At 34.7% G+C, this 19,614-nt stretch overlaps 1 protein-coding gene across 3 annotated transcripts in view; it reads right to left on the reverse strand.

The window, feature by feature from the left end:
* The window catches only part of Msr1 (macrophage scavenger receptor 1), a 64,600-nt gene that overhangs the window by 30,314 nt on the left and 14,672 nt on the right, over positions 1-19,614 (reverse strand). For all 3 annotated transcript variants that reach the window (XM_070016292.1, XM_070016293.1, XM_070016294.1), the window contains exons 4-8: positions 17,963-18,357; positions 12,096-12,282; positions 9,398-9,478; positions 4,154-4,243; positions 868-921 (exon numbers count right to left, since the gene is read on the reverse strand). In XM_070016292.1, the coding sequence (XP_069872393.1) occupies positions 868-921; positions 4,154-4,243; positions 9,398-9,478; positions 12,096-12,282; positions 17,963-18,357 (807 nt within the window). The remainder of the gene's footprint in view (positions 1-867; positions 922-4,153; positions 4,244-9,397; positions 9,479-12,095; positions 12,283-17,962; positions 18,358-19,614) is intronic.

The following is a 19,614-nucleotide window of genomic DNA, read 5'->3' on the forward strand; positions in this document are numbered from 1 at the left end:
TCACTTAGTGGATAAGGAGGTTGTAATTGCTTCCATTCATAAACCTGATTTTTCTTTAGCCCATTGAAATTGACTCAAACAAACAAACAAACATACATATATAATTTCCTGGGTGGAATTTTTAGAAAAAAAATACTCTTCAAAAATAGGCAATGAGAGCCAGGCACCTGTGGCTCATGCCAAGAATCCTAGCTACTCAGGAGGCTGAGATCTGAGGATCCAGGTTCAAAGCCAGCCCAGGGAGGAAAGTCCTTGAGACTCTTATCCCCAATTAACTACCAAGAAATCAGAAGTGGCACTGTGGCTCAAGTGGTAGAGCATTCACCTTGAGCTGAAGAGCTCAGGGACAGCAAACAGGCCCAGAGTTCAAGCCCCATGATTGACAAAAATAAACAACAACAACAAAAAGGCAATGAGACTGAAAAAGTTGTATACTTTACTCTTTGTTTTACTCCAATTTGGATATTCAATTAGGACAGTTTCCACAAAATCTCCATAAGTCAATGCTGAATTTCTCAACATTTTTGCCAGATGCAGACCATAATATCTAAACTTATTTATTGCAAAGCTACACACAGAAATCAGAAATGTGTGTGTGTGTGTGTGTGTGTGTGTGTGTGTGTGTGTGTGTGTGTGTGTGTGTGTGTGTTCAAAGCCTAGTTTTTCTCAATATACCCTTAAAGGTTTTTAAATTGTTTCATATCTGGCCAAGTTGAGATTTTTTAAGAACTTTTTTTCATTTTTCATTTTTAATAAGAGTATACAACTTGATTTTTTCAAAAAAGTCAACAAACTGCAAGTACCGTTAATAAAGGTCTTAAGTTTAAAAAGAAAGAAAGAAAAGAACATCAGAAACTATAAACTTACCTCCCAGGCTTCCACTTCCTTTTTCTCCCTTTTGTCCTTTTGGTCCAGGATTTCCTTGCAAAAAAATTATATAAAAAAATACAATTAACAATCCTCCCTCCCCTTCCTCCCTCTCCCCTCCCCTTTCCTATCCTTTTCTTTCCTTCCCCCCTCTCTCTACTTCCCTTCCCACCCCCCACCCTCTCTCCATTTTTAAAGGGGATATTAAGGAAATAATTCTTTAGCTCCAGCAATCAATGTTACATTGTTTTTGAGACAGTGACTTACCAGCTTAAACTCAGGAACCTTCAATCTCTGTTTTCTGAGTGCCTGATTGCTGTGATTTTAGGCCTGAATTTCCAGGTCTATATCCAGTAAGACACTTTAATGGTGACAATTTCATCTCATGAAAGTAGTACTCTTAATTATTAATTCTTCCTCCAAGAGAAATTGCTGTCTTGCAAGTAATTAAGTTCTTAGTATAATTGTAGGACTGATTTTAGTGTTTTCTGTGTCAAAGTTATTGTAGTTTTAAATTTCCCTTAAAAAGTTGGGAAACTTTTCCATCCAAACTCCATCAGAAAATATCATTTCAAATTCAGTCTTTGAAATAATACTGATGATTTAAAATCCTGTCTCGAATTGATCTGTTCTGATACTTACTAGTTATGTATGGATCAAAGTTTATTTTTCTGTGTAATAATAAAACACCTCTCACTGTAGAGATTATTTGAAAATTAATTGCAACATTATTACAGTGCATATTCATAAGAGACAGTAGCTCCACTTACATTATTTCTCTTTCTATCTCTCACAGTTTAGTTAGAAATGGAGTGTGTGTGTGTGTGTGTGTGTGTGTGTGTGTGTGTGTGTGTGTGTGTGTGTGTGTGTAGCTTGAATTCATTCTGACTTAGGTTTCTCCCTGGAGGCTTTAGCCTTAGAGCCTTAGCTCTAATACTTGAGCCTCAACTCCACTTCCAGAATTTTTCTGGTTAACTGGAGTCTCTCAGATTTGTTTAGTCTATTGAGATAAAAGTCCTCAGATCTGGCTTGAACTGAGATTCTCATATCTCATATCTTCTGAGTTGCTAGGGGTATAGGTATGAGCCACCTGTGCCCAGCTTCAAATTTCCAAAAATGTCATATAATGTTGTAAGTAGCATGAGACCTAAAGCATTTTAAAAAAGTATAACTTACTCTCAACTGAAGTTTTGTTTTGAAGATTTAGCTGAGGTCCAATCATTATCAGAGCAACATGGTGAAAATTTCTAATTCTCATATTGCTTTATATAATATGATTATATTTTATACCATTACATTCACTTTTAATCTGTGATGGAGTGAATTTAGGTACAAGTAAATTTGAAAAAAAGGCTATTACTAATTATTGCAAAGTACTCAAAAACTTCCTCATTATTTTAGTTGTATGCTTTTATGAAGTAGGCTGAGTACCATATTTTCAAATTGTTCAAAAGGAAAAGACTTATAAATTAAAAACAAATAGGATGGATGAAATTAAGCCAAAGTGGAAGTGATTATTTTAATTGCTACAGAGGAGATAATATATAGCTTAAGGAAAGATATTACGTGTAATACTTGGAAGCCTTTTGCTTTTCTAGCTTTCAGTAAGCAATTATTTTAATATAACAGAATAAAGAAGAAAGTGATAGAGGGAAGAAGGAAGGAGGGGTAGGAATAGGAGAAGAGGGAGAGGGAAAGATGAAAGCGAGGAGCAGGAGAGAGAGAGAGGGAGATTTCCTGCTCCCATTGCAGGAAGTCAGAGTGAAAGACACCAATATTGAGAATCTGTTTTTACACAACCATGTTATAGATTGTTGAGAACAGAAATATTCAAGTCACCTGGCTTATTATGTGGTGTTAATTTCATGATAGATTACATTACTGTAAGTATAAAAAGTCTAAAACAAAAAAATTTATATTTTCTAGGAATATTAACATCACCTATATTTGAGATTGACCATAAAGTACTACACCAATTTTTATGTTAAGCTTAGAAGACAAATAAAAAATTATTTATTCTTTCTTCCCAGAACTACATTGAACTATCTTGGAATCCGCAAGTAGATTTGCAATTCTGTCAAATTTAAGGTTTTAAACATATTTGTCTAATGAACTCAAATTGGTTATGTAGGAAACTAAGACATATAGATAATTTCAGGAAAATTACCAAACAAATATTTTCCCCCATGTTGCTTAAGTGCCTGATGAAAGCTAGATGCTTTAGAGGTTTGGGGTGTATAAATACACCACGCAAATACAGTGAAAGCAGGGTTATAGTGTGAGGGAGGGACATACAAAGCAACAAAGAAATCATCTTATAAATATGTTAGAAACAATCACAAGAAAGAAAAAAAAACATTTGAATCCTTATGTTGGGGTTCATTTTGCCTAACATCAACTTATCTGACCGTTTCTGCTTGTCTCAGACATATACTAGTTATTGCAAATAAGGGAAACCATGGGACCTATGTTTCTTTGGGTGTACTTTGTGGAGAAGGGAAAAAACAAATTGTTTAAATAGGGATACAGGTGGACCCATTGCAACAATGAGATGTACAAGTTGTTATGTTGAAAACGAACTTTAACAACTTTTGCGGGGGAGGGGGAGAGGGGAGGAAATGGGAAGGGATGTGAAGGGGAAACAAAGGAGGAGGTAACAATGTTTGATAAGAAATGTACTCATTACCTTGCCCATGTAATTGTAACCCCTCTGTATGGTATTTGCACAATAAAAAAACCCATAAACTACTAAAAAAATAAAAATTAAATAAATACACCACTCACTCCAAGTAGTCATATCTGCAGTTGAAAGACTAATTGCAGGCTGTATAATGTGGCTAGCCAATTTTTCATTGAGGTAATTGATATCAATGCTGATCATCTACCCTGATATTATCAGCATGACTGAACTACATTTCTTAAAGCATGTACAGTTCAAAACATGAATAACACCAAAGCCAGTGAGCATGGGCCACAATATGGAATTCCCACTCATTGCTTGTTGAAATGCAAAAAAGTAGTGTCAATTTGAAAGAGAATTTATAAAGCTAAATATACATTTACCATGTGAACAAGCAATGACATTTCCATGTAACTGTTTTGTTCTCTTTCTGTGTGTGTGTGTGTGGACAGAACTCAATTTCAAAGTGCTTCAGATAACAAAATAAACTATATGTACTACTATCCATATGATAATGACTTTGAATAAAAGTAATTTTAACTTTGAATATAATTCTATGATCCGACATTTATTTGTGTATTCATTAGCAAAATACACATATAATACCTGTCCTTCCTGTCTTTCCTATTTGTCCTGGGAATCCTTTACTTCCAGGAAAGCCAGTTGCTCCACGATCACCTTTTTGACCTGGAGGACCTACATGATCAATAAAGAAAACAAAAGTTTGTTACAATCCATTTTTTACATTGCATATATGAAATTAATATAAAGTGAGTCTCCAAATGGAGGATAATGCTACTGAAAGATAATTTGAACAATAAGAATAAACATTACTATTTTGTTACATTGTAGGTATTCAATAAATAACATAATGTGGGAATATTAGAAACTAGGAAACTTCAAATTGTAGACTTTGTAATGGCTAACAAGATAATTTGCTAAAAACTTAAGATTATTAAGATTTTTTTAATATTTTAATAATTTTAGGAATTCTTTTAAGAGTCTAAAATTTCCTTTAATATTTCCCTTAGGAAAGCACAACACAACAAAAATTATGTGTATTTACTTAAAAATTAGAGTTCTAAAACTGGGCATCCATAGGCAGAAAATTAAAAATGGATTCCTGTTAGCCACCATGCACTAATCTCAATTCAAAGTGGATCAAAGACCTCAAATGTGAGACCCAAAACTGAAATGACTGCAAGAGAGAGTAGGAGAAATATTAGAATTTATCGGTATAGGTAGAAACTTCTTGAATAGAGTACCTAGAGCAAAACAGATAGGAGAAGGACTTGACAAGTGGCTCTACATCAAAATTTAAAGTTTCTGCACAGCTAAGGAGATAGTCACTAAACTAGAAAGACAGCAAACCAACTGAGAAAAGATCTTCACCAGCAATATATGAGACAAAGGCCTAATATCCAATCTATACAACCTCAAGAAACTAACCCTTCCCAAACCTAATAAGCCAATCACTAAATTGGCAAGAGAGCTAAAGGAGTTAAGGGAAGAAGTCAGAATAGCAAAGAAACACTTGAAGAAGTGCTCATCATCCCTAGACATAAAGGAAATACAAATCAAAACAACTCTGAGATTCCATCTCACCCCAGTAGGACTTGCCAACATTGTGAATTCTAACAAGTGTTGGTGGGGATGTGTGGAAAAAGGAACCTTACTGCACTACTGGTGGGAATGTATACTAGTACCACTCTGGAAAGCAGTGTGGAGGTTCTTCAAAAAACTAAACATAGACCTTCTCTATAATCCAGCCATACCACTCCTGGGTGTCTACCCTGAATGCCATGAGCCAGGAAATGATAAATACACCTGCACATCCATGTTCATTGCCACACTATTCACAGTAGCCAAGATCTGGAAACAGCCCAGATACCCCACAATAGATGAGTGGATCCAAAATATGTGGTAACTATACACAATGGAATTTTACATAGCCATTAGAAAAAATGAAATAATGCCATTTGCAGGGAAATGGATGGAACTAGAACAAATCATGTTATGTGAGGTAAGCCATCCTTAGAGAGACAAATGGTGCATGTTCTCTCTTCTATGTGGAAATTACATCTAAAATGCACTGGAATATGACAAATGATACAGGATACTAAATACTCATACACAGTAAGACCAAAAATGGATACTGAGAAACACATAGGTGCCTAAGTATGCTCTTCATATTTACATAAAATAATATACATAAAGAAACAGACTCCAATATATGAAAACAAAAGACTTTTTATGATTCTGGCTTCTTTATGTGGTGTATTCAGGTTTATATCATCAGGAGGGAGGGGAAATACAGAACTTAAGGGAAAGGGGTGAAAAGCTTCAGCATAAGAGCTCATTGGACATTGATGAAATTGAACTATCCAAACCATGAGCAGAGACAGGTGGGAGGCACTACAAGATAATGAGGGAACAGAAAACACTGTACGAAAGGAAATGTACTCAGTACCTGACTCTTGTCACTGTATTCCCTCTGTACACCACTCTATAATAACAATAAAGTAAATTTACTTTAAACAATTAGAATTCTAGTTCTTGAATAAAGTGTTTGGTGAATCTGTTTTGTACAGAATTCACTGTAATTCTAAACCATTTAAATATGAGTGCAGATAGGCACAACACACACTCACAAGTTTACTTCTAGGTATACATTACGTATACATATATATTTTGGGTTTATACTTATATTAAACTTATTTATACTTATATTTAAACCATTTTTCTCTACTTCATAGCTGTATAGTCATCACTGAAACTGAATATAAAAACAATATTGTATGACTTCAGAACAAATGACGACTGGAAAAGAGAAGGTATTTGGATCTGTTTTAGAGTAGTGGAGAAGCCAAAGCCATTCTGATAATGGTTGGTTGGGGACATTACAATGCTACTCAGAAAGTGTGTGTGAGTTACATTTTCCATAGGTGAATGAGGAAATTCACAAATAAATCCTGTGAGATACATTCAGAAATAAATCAATAGACTATTATGGGGAAAGTTTAAGCAAATTCATCCTGGTTAGTAGTATCATGTAATTGATGGTTTAATTATGCTTGAAAAATGACCACTAAATATAGCACCTCTGTAAAATTTTATTTTAAGGGACTAGATTCTCTGGGCCTTTCAGGTGGCAATTAGCTAAATATCTATGGTAATCTGTAGCAAGGATGAAGGATTTAGTGCTACAAATCTGCCATTTTACAAGTAGAAGGACTAGAGTACTGCAGAGATAAAAATCACATGCATAAGGTTCATCTACGTCTTAATATGTAGGTGGAAAATTAATGAACTGGTTAAATCACAAAGTAGAATTATTTGAAACTGACCATTGTATACTCCTTATCCCCTGGCTTCAGTAATAAGGGAATCCAGCAATATGACAGACAAACTGAATATGAAATTAACTAGGAAAGAACCCATTAGGAGAGGAGGCTTAGAAGTTTGAATGTTTTTCAACAAACCAATGGCAAGCTGATAGATACCTGAAGGATTTGTATTCTCTCTCCAGCAAATAACTCACTGGCTTGCTCACTCATTTTATGAGGTGACTGGACAATACCTATTTGTGCAGATAAACAATACCAATAGCATCCTACTAATACCTGGCAAAAAGAAACTTTGAAATTGTGTTGTTAAGGCATTAACAAAAGCTGAAACATTTTAAACCCTTCTTCGTACCTCATACCTCATATATCGGTAGTTCAAGAAGAGCTGCAAGATCAGCTACCCAAGAGAGTATGTGCACAGCAAATATAGCCAGACTAAACTTCTCTAGTTGAGGTATAAAGTTTTTACAAATGCAATTCATAATGGAGGAACAGACAGAGCCTTAACAGTAGTAGATCTGACAGCTGTTATAACCTTGGTTACTCCTCCCACTTAAGGCATCAACACAGCATTATTAAGCTCTATTGAACCATAGTCAAGTAGAAGGGCTTTTCTTAATAAAAAATTCTCATCTGACATCACTTCCCAAAGGCACATTAATATCAAACAACCACCTGTACACACACACACACACACACACACACACACACACACACACACACACACACACACACACACACACACACACACACATTCTCTCTTTCTTCCCCTCTCACTTTTCTCCCTCTCTCTCTCTCTCTCTCTCTCTCTCTCTCTATATATATATATATATATATATATATATGTATATATATATATATATATATATATATACCCTCTGTACATCACCTCTACAATAACAATAAAATAGGTTATCTTTAAACAAATCCTACTTCTTGAATAAAGTGTTTGGCAAATCCGTTTTGTACAGAATTCATTGTAATTCTGTCTCTCCCTCTCTCTCTCTCTCTCTCTATATATATATATGTATAACATATATGTAATTCTATATACATACATATGTGTATGTTTGTTTAGATATAAATCATGATTTATACATATATAAAACATATACATATCTGCACATGTATATATGTTAACATATATATATATATATGAACATACACATACATACGTTTGTTTTAGGAATGATGATATGAGGGTCATATAGGTGCCTTTTTTAATTAAAATTTTTTGTTTTGGTTATTGGGCTTGAACTCAGAGCCTGCACACTGTCCCTGAGTTCTTTTGCTAAAGGCTATCACTCTACCTCTTTGAGCTACAGTGCCACTTCTGTTTAAGTGGTTAATTGGAAATAAGAGTCTCACAAGGACTTTTCTAACCAGGCTGGCTTTGAACCACAATCCTTAGATCTCAGCCTCTTGAGTAGCTAGGATTACAATTGTGAGCCACCAGTGCCTGGCTTTCTGTTTTCAATTTTCAAAATTTCTTTTTCTATATGTTGAAAATGAACAACAAAACTTGTGAGTGGGGATGGGAAGGAAAGAGAGGCAGAGAGTAAGGGAGGGGGTGACACTGCCCAAAAAGAAATGAACTCTTTACCTGACTAATGTAATAGTAACCCCTCTGTATATCACCTTTATAATAACAACATTAAAAATTTTTCTTTTTTCATGTAACCTCAACTGGTCAATATATTGATCAGAAAGAACATTTTTATATAAAGAAAAGACAAAAAATAAAATGACATACAAGATACGTTTTGGCAGCACAAACCATTGTAGTTAGAATGAAACTATGAAATGTATTTCCTACTTTGAAAAAATATGCAAGGTATTTTATTTCTACTCAAACATGACATATTTTTGCTCATTTTAATGTTTTGTAAGAAAAGAGAAAGTTCATGATTTTCTCTTCTGTTCTTCTATCATCTTCTTTTAAAACATTGTTTTCAAGATTAAAGCATATATAGAAACAAATAATTTGAATCAAATTTTCTCTAAAAATACAGAAAGTAGCTGACAGTAAAGGTAAAATATTTTAAAATATTTTTTTCAGATTTTTTGAGTTTTAGAAGATATATTCAAGGACTACGTAAGTAAGAAATACATTCCAATATTCCTCAGCACACATTAGTTCATTTTATATCTGAAAATAAAAAGATTTTAAAATGCATTCAATGTTAAGGTGATGTTCATGTGGCTCATTACATACTTTTGTAGTAAAATGGCATCCCTTAGTATTGTAATTCCACAAAGCAACTATGACAAAAAAAACATTTAATTTTCTTTGAAAATCAAGAATTGTTTCAGGAATTTCTATGATTACAAAATTATGCATAATTAGACTGCTTAATAGCTCCTCAAACATGCCCATACATGTTCATACACTCACAGAGAGAATACAGGAACAAATGAAATAGCTATTTTCATTTGTATACATGCAGGACTGTATATTTATATACCCTCATCGACTAAGATTAAGTAGTTATTATTACCATACCTATCAGGCCTGGAATGCCTGGTAGACCAGTTAATCCAATGGGTCCTCTGTCTCCTTTTTCCCCAGGGGGTCCTGGAGGACCTTTAAAAAATTATAATTACTGATGATTAGCATAGATGACATAGATTTGTCATTTATCAAGACAGTGATATCAAAGACCAAAGTTTGTTTCTGTTGTGCAATAACAGAAAATAAGTAAGACTTATCTTCCTAAATGGAAGAACACTCTGCAATTGAGATACTGTAATGCCTTCTACTGACAAGGATGAAAGCCTTAAATTAAACTTCTCAAATACGTCTTAAATATTTGTACATGGATAATGCTTTCTTAGGTTCTAAGAACCTAGAGAGGAGTGAAAAGACATCACAATGGCACCCAACCACATTAGTATTATGCACATATTGAGCTGGTCTTGCTTTATTAAGTTAGACAGGATGTCAAAAAATTTATAACTAAGGCTTTATAAGATATTTGTGATGCCCTGAAAAGAAACAAAAATTCATGTACTATAGACAAACAAATGCTTTATTGTTGGAACTGGCCTTACCTGCAGGTGTCTGACAGAGAGGTGAAGGGATTCTGAGGCAGGACAGAAGATTGCAAGCTTTCTCTCTGTGACTCAATGATTGACAAGAATCAGGGGAACAAAGGGAAGAGTATAGTGTGAGAAGATAAAGAGGGAAAGAACATTGAGAGTTGAGAAAGTGGTGAAAGGACAGCTACAGCAAACAAATAAAGAATAGCAGCAACAATGAAACACCAAGGAGGTACACAGAACAAAGAAGACAGCAATGTATTATTTTGCTGAGGATTTCATAGAATAGAAACTGAAGTTACAACCACAAAGTAAACAAAAAAAAGCCACAGTGCTACCATACCTAAAATCTAATCCAAGGATTTTATCTGACAGTGACACTTTAGCATGACTCATAATTCATTGTATTGCTCATATTTATCTCTGAGTATTATAGCCAGGCACCATCTTGAGAGAGGGTCAATTTTTGGCATATGAGTTATTCTAGGAATCTGAACATAAAAAATTCTAGGTTAAAGAGCTCGGAGAGTGTCTTCCACAATTTCTGGGTGGGAGATGATAAGGAGAGTCAGCCATGGAGAGAAAGAGAGAGTTGGAAATGGACCTACTAAGTTTAAGCAGCAAGGAGTTCATTTTGTGGAATTGAAAAACAGAAAAAATACTGAACGGTAAAAGAGAGAAACGTTCTTACTTACAAAGGTAAATTTATCTGAATAGTAGCAGAAAAAAAAGGAGAATCGGGGATTAGGCTGTCCAGGGACAGCCAGGATATAAACAAGACAACCTATCTGAAAAATAACTAAAGCCCAAAAGAGCTGGGGGTGAAGCTCAAACAGCAGAGAATCTGCAAGGAAAGCCAGATGCTAGGAAAATAAATTCTTGCCCTCTAAAACCCCGGGTACTGCATTGAATTTAATCAACCACTTACATAAAAAGCAAACAAAACAACAATAACAAAATAAAATCTGCGTGGTAGCTTAGAGCATTTGCCTAGCACAGCAACTCCCTGGTATTCATCCCTGGTGCTCAGAGGCAGGGGAACTGCATTTGTACAGAGCAAGTAGAGCCCTTTTTCTGTCATTAGTCCCTAGTCAATACAGTATAGCAACAGTTATATGACATCTACATTGTAACAGTTATCATGAATAATCTAAAAATTATTCAAAGTATATAGGCTATATATGTAGATTATATGCAAATAACACAGGACTTTATATAAGGGACCTAGGCATCCATAGATTTTAGTAGTCATGAACATCCTATAACCAATATTCTATGGGTACAAAGGAACAAGTCTATTCAGAAATAACCAGAGAGAGAGAGAGAGACAGAGAAACAGAGACAGACACAGAAAGATCTGATGTCTTAGAAATGTATATAGAATAAAGCAATTAAACAATCAAGGATCACACACAGAAAAGAAAATCAAAATGTCTCACTAGATGAATTTTCCAAAGATGGATTCTAAGCAAATGAAAGATGATCCCAGAATAAATTGAGATAAATTTAGAAGCAACAATAAATTACCTCCTGAGCAACTCTGAGTAAATATCGTTTGTAAAAGTAAGAATGATAATATTGACTAAATTATTGGTTTAAAATTATCACAAGATAGCAATGAACTGACTTCATAAATATAACCAAACCAAGCATGAGGCTTCATATAAGGTATGTTATCTATTAAGGAAGGTAATCTATTAAGCTGTCAATCAACCTTAGAATAGATTAAATCAATTTTAAGAGAAATAAAGAAAAACAGAAGAAAATAGAAATACATTAAAAACAACCAAACTATTTTTGGTAACTTTAATGAACAAAAACATTCAATAAAAATCTCAATCAATCCAGAAGTCTATAAAAAATCAAAACAAATGAAAAAAAAAAAAAAAACCTGAGTGGACAAAACAGGAAAAAAAATAGCACCAAAATAAGATAGTAGAAAGAAATACAGCGAAAAGTCATTCAATGTTATATTACACAAACAACTGAACAAACAAAAAGATAGTCTTTATATGACAAACCTAAAACAAAGGATTTCAGAAGGTTGAAGGCAATATACTCAAAAATTGTATAGTCAAACATGGAATTTAAAATGCCAAATATTTGCAATGTGTCAGCACATCTTGACATGTCATTTTCTGGAGAATGGAAGGAGAGTTTACCTTGAATCAAAGTGATATTTTTCAGTGTCTGAGAATGTTCCCAGTCTTTCAGTCTGAGGTCATTAGTGATGTTGTTCAGTACTTTCACTTCTCTTTTAATTTCCTGTTCCACATGCACTTGTTCTTCTTTCACAGACTCAATTTCTGCTGATGCATTGTATACGTGCTCTTCTAACTTACGGATTTCCTGCAACACAGCCCCAAATATTACATGCATGGTTATGAAATGTAGGAAATTACATTTTTTAAAACACATGATATTATAGGAATATTACAGAGTAAAAATATGGATATTAGAAAACCCTTTTTTAGTAAAAGGCTAAATTGTCACATACCCTCCCTAGCCAAACAATCAACTGAATATACATCTTCATTCATCTGAATATCCCCAAGGTGTTAATTTATCTGAGGTGAAGTTTCCTTATAGTGTATTTACTGTATCAACCTCCAGGTCAATGAAAATGCTAGCTTTAACATGACATTGTTTTATAGCAATAGGCAAAGTTAAATGTCAGAATTCTCAATAATAAACAGTAAAGCTTGATTTTGATATTCAATAAAATTGTAGCATAATGAATTGATAATATTCTGCTTTGAAATTTTGTAGTTGGGACTTCTTTGTTTTGGGTTATAAATCCATGCACATGCATATGTGAAAGCACATGCCTGGATATTTATGAGGGTATAAACAAGTGAAGATTATACAATATTCTGAACTATGCTTTTAACTTTTATTGTACAATATAGTAACAGTATTTACTATTAAATATTTACTGTTAAATGATTAAAGATTGACTTATTTTTAATAATTTAGTGGCATTGAATTGCTGAATATTTTCAGATTTCATATTTAAGCTGTACTTTTCTTACAGCTTTAAACAATGCTGCAACAAAACACCACTTTGCATATATCAGTGGAGTGCTTACTTCTATTTGACAGCTTCCAGAAAAAAGAATGGATTTTATTTGAGACTAAACAATTGAAATATTTTTCAGCACTACCACACTGACCTCCAAATATACGTGCACATTATTTCCTCTCTCTTTGTCAAGTGCCTACTGTGTGCCCTCAAATAATAGGCAATCTCAGCATATTTGAGTTTACAGAACAAGACCAGAAACATGATAAATCATCTTGACTTAATTAGCCACTCATATTATAAGGTAAGTTAAAATACTTAGTCATCAAATTTCTGACCATTAATATTTTTCTTGATTAGTTTTCCCTTTATTTACCTAATTTCTCTTTGTGCGTTTGTATTTTCTATGTTTGAGGCACTAAGCCTCGTTGTCTGCTCTGGAAATGTTTTATTTCTTTCTGTTCTGTTTTTATGTCACCTCTGTCTTCATGGCATGATTTTTTTTATTTTTTTTATTTTTTTTATGAGGTTTGGTACTATCTTCATTTTCAACCATCCATAAGTGGTTTGGGGAAGTCTATAAGTGGAGTACGTAAGTGGAGGGGCTACTGCTCTAGTTATCTGTTGAAGTGTAACAGATTGCATGGCATGATTTTGTTTCATAAATATTTCTGTTTAACTGCTTAGGGATTATCATTGCCTATCTGCACATAGAAATCAACTGGTATTTATTATTCTTTAATCCGGGTAAGAGGAAATTATACTTTCTTGGCCTGAACTAAAAAAAATTATACTGAGAGGATTAAGGTAGGGTATAAAACCTTTAGAGCTGCTAGCTTACAACCCAGAGTATTTATTTATAGACTTATGGGAACATTCTATCACTGAGAGAAATCATGCAGTCTTTGTTTCTCTGGGTCTGGATTAAAGCACCAAGAAATGGGTACTTGAAAGGAGACAGTGAGTCCAAGGGGAGAGGTACAGACAAGAATGCAGTCAAGTCTATTTCCTAACAAATGGGGCGATGTCATTCTTTTTGATGGAGGTATAGAATTCCAGTGTGTGTGTGTGTGTGTGTGTGTGTGTGTGTGTGTGTGTGTGTGTGTGTGTGTGTGTGTGTGTGTGTGTGTGTGTACATATACACCACATTTTCTTGATCCACTAATCTATGAGGGGTATCTGAGTTGGTTCCATATCTTAGCTATGGTAAATAATGCTGTGATAAACATAGTTGTGCTGGTAGCTTTAGTATGGCCTTGTTTGTGATCATTTGGGTAAATGCCCAAAAGTGGGATTGCTGTGTCATAAGGGAGCTCTGTGTGGAGATGTACAAAACACCATGCTGAAAATGAACTTTACGATTTTGGGGGGGGAGGGGGGGCGGGGCCGGGTAGTTGTGGAGGTGAAAGATGGTAGGGGGAAATCAAAGGAGGAGGCAACAATGCTCAATAGGGAATGTACTCATTACCTTGCTGATGTAACTGTAACCCCTCTGTACAGCATTTTTACAATAAAAACTGCACACACACAAATAAAGAATGCAGTCAAGAATTCATTGTACATACCACAACATTAAAAACTGTAAGAGAAAGGGGTGGGACAAAGGAGGATGAGATTGTTAAAGGGGTGATACAGATCAAGATGTATTCATACACTGCTTTGTTTAACAACACCTCCCTTGTGGAGTTACTTAAAAATAATAAAAACAGATTCGCTTTTCAATGGTAATATACTTTTTTTTTTTGGTCAGTCATGAGGCTTGAATTCAGGGCCTTTGTGCAGCCTCTGAGATCGATTGCTCAAGACCAGCTTTCTATCACTGAGCCACAGCTCCACTTCCAGTTTTTGAGTGGTTAACTGAATGTAAGTATCATGGGAGCTTTTCTGTCTGGGCTGGCTTCAAACTGAGATCCTCAGAACACAGCCTCTTGAGTAGCTAGGATTCTAGGTATGAGACATTGACCCATGGCTCAGTGGTAACATAAAGCCCAATTTACATTTAAGTGGATAAAAATCGTTCAGATCCATGTATCTACAGAGAAGTTTAGACTAGCAAGTGATTTTGCTACCTAGAAATCTGGAAACACCTATGTGTTTCAAATCTAGAGTGGAGAGCTGAGTCACCTCTGCATTTTCATCTTGAAAATCTCATGTGAGCTTCCTATCTGCCAACTTGTACTTGTATTGGAAAGAGAGTCATGCATTTAATTTTTTTTAATCCTATGTAGTATCTATTCACACTCCCCAGATTTCACCAACACTAGCCTTGCCAGAAACAGGCATTTAATTTTTGCAATTTTATAATTCTTGAGAGAATCATAAAAGTATAATTAGAATTTAAAAAAAGAAAAAAGTATAATTAGAATGAAGTATTATATCCCTTTTCATTCAAACTAATGGTTGCTCTGTCCTTAATGAGTAGTGTTCTGGTATTACTCAAACAACATTTGCTGATTTTGCCATTCATGTCAGGTATTTAAGCACTTATTGAGCTAAGGATTCAGTGATCAGGAGGACTTATGGGGTATCATTCAGTGGACAAACACTCACCTAACATGTATAAAACCCTGTGTTCAATCTCTCCTACCAGAGGAGTGGGAAATTCTAAGATCAATATAATTACCAAAGCAATGGAGATGAAAACATGATTTCATGCACATATCCACACATGTATACATGGCGGTGACAATTCTAAATTGTGACAAGTAATTAATGTCTAAGAAACACAGCCTTTCAAACTTCATTAGTCACTTGTACTCCCTTTATAAAAAAAAAGGCCTTCCCCAAGACATAATAAGTATAGTTTATTCAAATTGAAAACATCTCATTGATAATCAGATTTTAATTGTTTCTAATAAATATGATCTGAATGTCTACTACCTTCCAAAGGGCTTCTAATTGGGTCTAAATACGTGGTGCATTTTCTGGTGAACTCCACACATTGCCAAGTCAAGCTATTATTGTTCTCCTATCCATTGTTAACCAAATGGATGGGTTTCTATTGGTACCTATTTTTGTTCCTCCCAACAGTCAGAGTTCTTGTCATCCCAATCATATTTGCTATGCTTAGCTATTTATTGATAATGTGGCAAAATACTGCAAGTCATATTTTGGCAAGAGTGACATGGGAAAGAAGCAAAGTATCAATGTTGGTGTTGAAAAGTTGTGCTGAGTTGTGAACATAAAATATTAAAAAGTTGAATGACTGAATCTTATAAATTACAAGTATATCACATATTCTCTAGTCTACTCCTAGTCAATAATTTAATTGTTCTTTTGTCTGAATCAATATATTTTCTCTCTAAATTGTAGTGGTTAAAAAATCACTACATTAAGAAAGGGCTTAGAACTTCAGGCATTTCTCAAGTGGTAGAGGACCATTTTGAACAAGAAATCCAAGCAATATGATAGGTCCTAAGGTACAAACCCCATTACTAACACATACATACACAGTTCTATTTTTGTATAAATATTTCTGGCATTGCTTAATAGGCTTCATATTATGAATTTGGGGCTTAGATAGTTTATGACACAGTCATATTTTTCACATGAAATTTTAGTCAAATAAGTGGAATTACTTAGATAGAAGTGGAATTTCTCCAGGAGAAATATAATTTAAAAATAAACATGAGTACAAATTAATACGTATCTTAACTAGGTTTGATTACAGAATAGTTTATTGCAGAGGTCAGATTGGGAAATTCAACCTAGACTTTTTGTGAATAAATATTTACTATTTTGCAGCTTTTAGTCATCTCTCTAAATTTTGTATCTGAATACTTACCTTGGTGCTACAATGGCTTCATCTAAGGAGATGTAAGACATCATATTGTCTGCACAGTTTCCATATGGTTCTTTACAAAGAAACGTTACTGACAACTGCAAATGATATCCAATCATTCAATGGCCTGAGTATGATAGTGCTTTACTTGTTGCTGTTTTTCTCAATAATCAGTGAATATAGCTTGCAGATAAGTAGTAAACACTATATATTTAATCTTAGTTTGATAATAAAAATACATTATTATCTTAGTAAGAGCTCACAACATTAGTTGTGTATACGTTGTTCAAAGTTAATTCTTTACAGTTATTAGCAGGCATAGGTATACAGAGTAGCAAAATAAATTATTCAAAATTTTAATTTTTAAGATATCCATCTTTTATTGGTGCTGTTGTTGTTGGTCACGGGGCTTGAACTCTGGGCTAGAATGATGTCCCTGAGCTCTTCAGCTCAAGGCTACTGCTCTAACATTTGGAGCCACAGTGACACTTCTGGTTTTCTAGTAGTTAACTTTACTGACCAGGCTGGCTTTGAACTGCAATCCTCAGATCTCAGCCTCCTTTGTAGCTAGGATTACAAGTGTGAGCCACACATCTGGCAAGATATCCATTTGATATTTACATTCTTTTGGTGCTGAAGAAATATTAAGTCTAAGCTGGACACTAGTGGCTCATGCTTGTAATCTTAGCTACTCAGAAGGTTGAATAAAATCTGAGGATTGAGGTTTAAAGCAAGCCCCAGTTGAAAGTCCCTGAGATTGTTATCTCCACCAGAAAAAATATACAAGTGTGAGTGTGGCTCAAGTAGAAGTGCAGTAGAACTGCAGCCTTGAGCAACAAAACCAAGTGAGAACATGTCACCCTGAGTTCAACCTTAATACCAACCCTAGGGAAAAAAGGAAATATTAAGTCTATTTTAAAATTTACTACCACAAGGTGTCTACCTCTCCAGATATTCTATGATAATCTAAAAATCCCAAGTGGTTTGGACAATCTATCAAGATACTCTAATGACATTTAAAATGTTAAAATTGCTTACATCCAATGGAATATGTTGGGAGTCTGGAAAAGCTACTGGGTAAATTCACTTGAAACCTTTTAGTTTGATTGCTTTAATAGAGTAAATGAGCTAATACATGAACCAAATTTGAAATTTTGATTTCAAGGAGACAAAATAAGGAGCAATTTAATTCCAGAATGTGACCTACCTTTACAAAATGATCTTACCTCTTGTTGTTTCAAGGTAGATTCTTGGAGTTTGCTATTCAATGAGTCTATGTGGAGTTGCATATCAAGCAAGGTGGTATTCAAACTTAATAAGGACTTTGAGAGTCCATCTATTGTGTTCCCATGTGCCTGAACTGAGGAAACCAAGGCACTTAGCTGGAGGAGAAAGCCACTGAATCTTTGAACAACCTGCACACTAAAATTCTGGAAGGATTCTTGATCTATGAGATTGGCTTCTGTGTCTAAAATACGTTGGATTTTCTCCTCCATGTTATCCATGTGTTCTGTCACAACTTCTTGAAATCTCATTTCCTCTTCACTGCCATTTCCTTTTCTCATCATACTTTGAGATGAATCAACTATGCAATTCTTCATATCCCACTTTAAGAACTGAGCTGTATAGTTAAGTAAGAATAAACCAAGTCATGATCTGCAGGGTTAAATGTACACCTCATTCCACCCCATACGATTGCATTCCACATATTTCATTCCTTTCCATTGCAACATGGTGAATGCTAACTTAAAACAAGTGACAAGGTCAAAAAAGTGATATTGATAACCACAAGGTAGTAATGAGAAGCTCATAGTCTCCCTTTCCTAGGTTGCTTTAGATTCTGTAGACTGAAATAATAGTATCCTACTCCCTGAAATAGGATGGAATGTGATGATGTTCAACACCTTTTCTGAAGAAAATATGTGGACCATGTTAGCTTTGTCATTTGGGTAATGATGAGAAAACCAATAAAAAGTGAAAGGAGAAGTAGTCATGCCAACCATGGGCCACAAAAATTGTTGGTCCATCTTCCTTGGCCAAACACAAACTAGCACAACATTTCATTTTAGTTTACTCAGTCCTAAATGGGGTAAAACAGGACATTGGACAAGTAATTTCTGCCCCTTTAAAAATATATGACTTCATATATTCTTTACCTATCTTTATTTATTTTTTTAATTTTGTTGGTCATTGAGATTGAACTAAGGGCCTGGGCACTGTTCCTGACCCTTTTTGCTCAAGGCTAGCTAGCACTATACCACTTTAAGCCACAGCTCCACTTCTGGTTTTCTGGCTGTTAATGGGCGATAAAAGTCTCACAGACTCTCTTGCCTGGGCTGCCTTTGATCTGGGATCCTCAGATCTCGGTCTCCTGACTAGGTAGGATTATAGGCAATAGCCACCAACACCTGGCTTGCTTACCTAACTTAAAAAAAAAACTTTGTAATAGGAAAAACCAGATCAATTAATAATTGGGTAAAAGACTTAAAGAGTAACTTCTCAGAAGAAAAAGTAAGAATGGCCAATAGACACATGAAGAGATGTTAAACAACTTTGGCCATAAAAGAAATGTAAATTAAAACAAGATTGAAATTCTACCTCACCCCAGTTAGAATGACCGTTATCAAGAAAACTAACAATAACAAATGCCAGGGGATGTGGCCAAAAGGGAAGACTACTATACTGTTGGTGGGAATGTAAACTTGTTCAACCACTCTGGAAAGCAGTATGGAGGTTCCCTCAAAGACTAACCATAGAGCTCCCCTATGACCCAGCAATCCCACTTCTGGGCATTTTCCCAAATGACCACAAATGAGCCTTATATGAAATCAACCTAGATGCTCCTCAGTGGACAAATGGATCAATAAAAAAGTGGCAT

Source organism: Dipodomys merriami, unplaced genomic scaffold (assembly GCF_024711535.1).
Source record: "Dipodomys merriami isolate MVZ:Mamm:240054 unplaced genomic scaffold, mDipMer1.0.p SCAF_12, whole genome shotgun sequence".
NCBI classification, from domain to species: Eukaryota; Metazoa; Chordata; class Mammalia; order Rodentia; family Heteromyidae; genus Dipodomys; species Dipodomys merriami.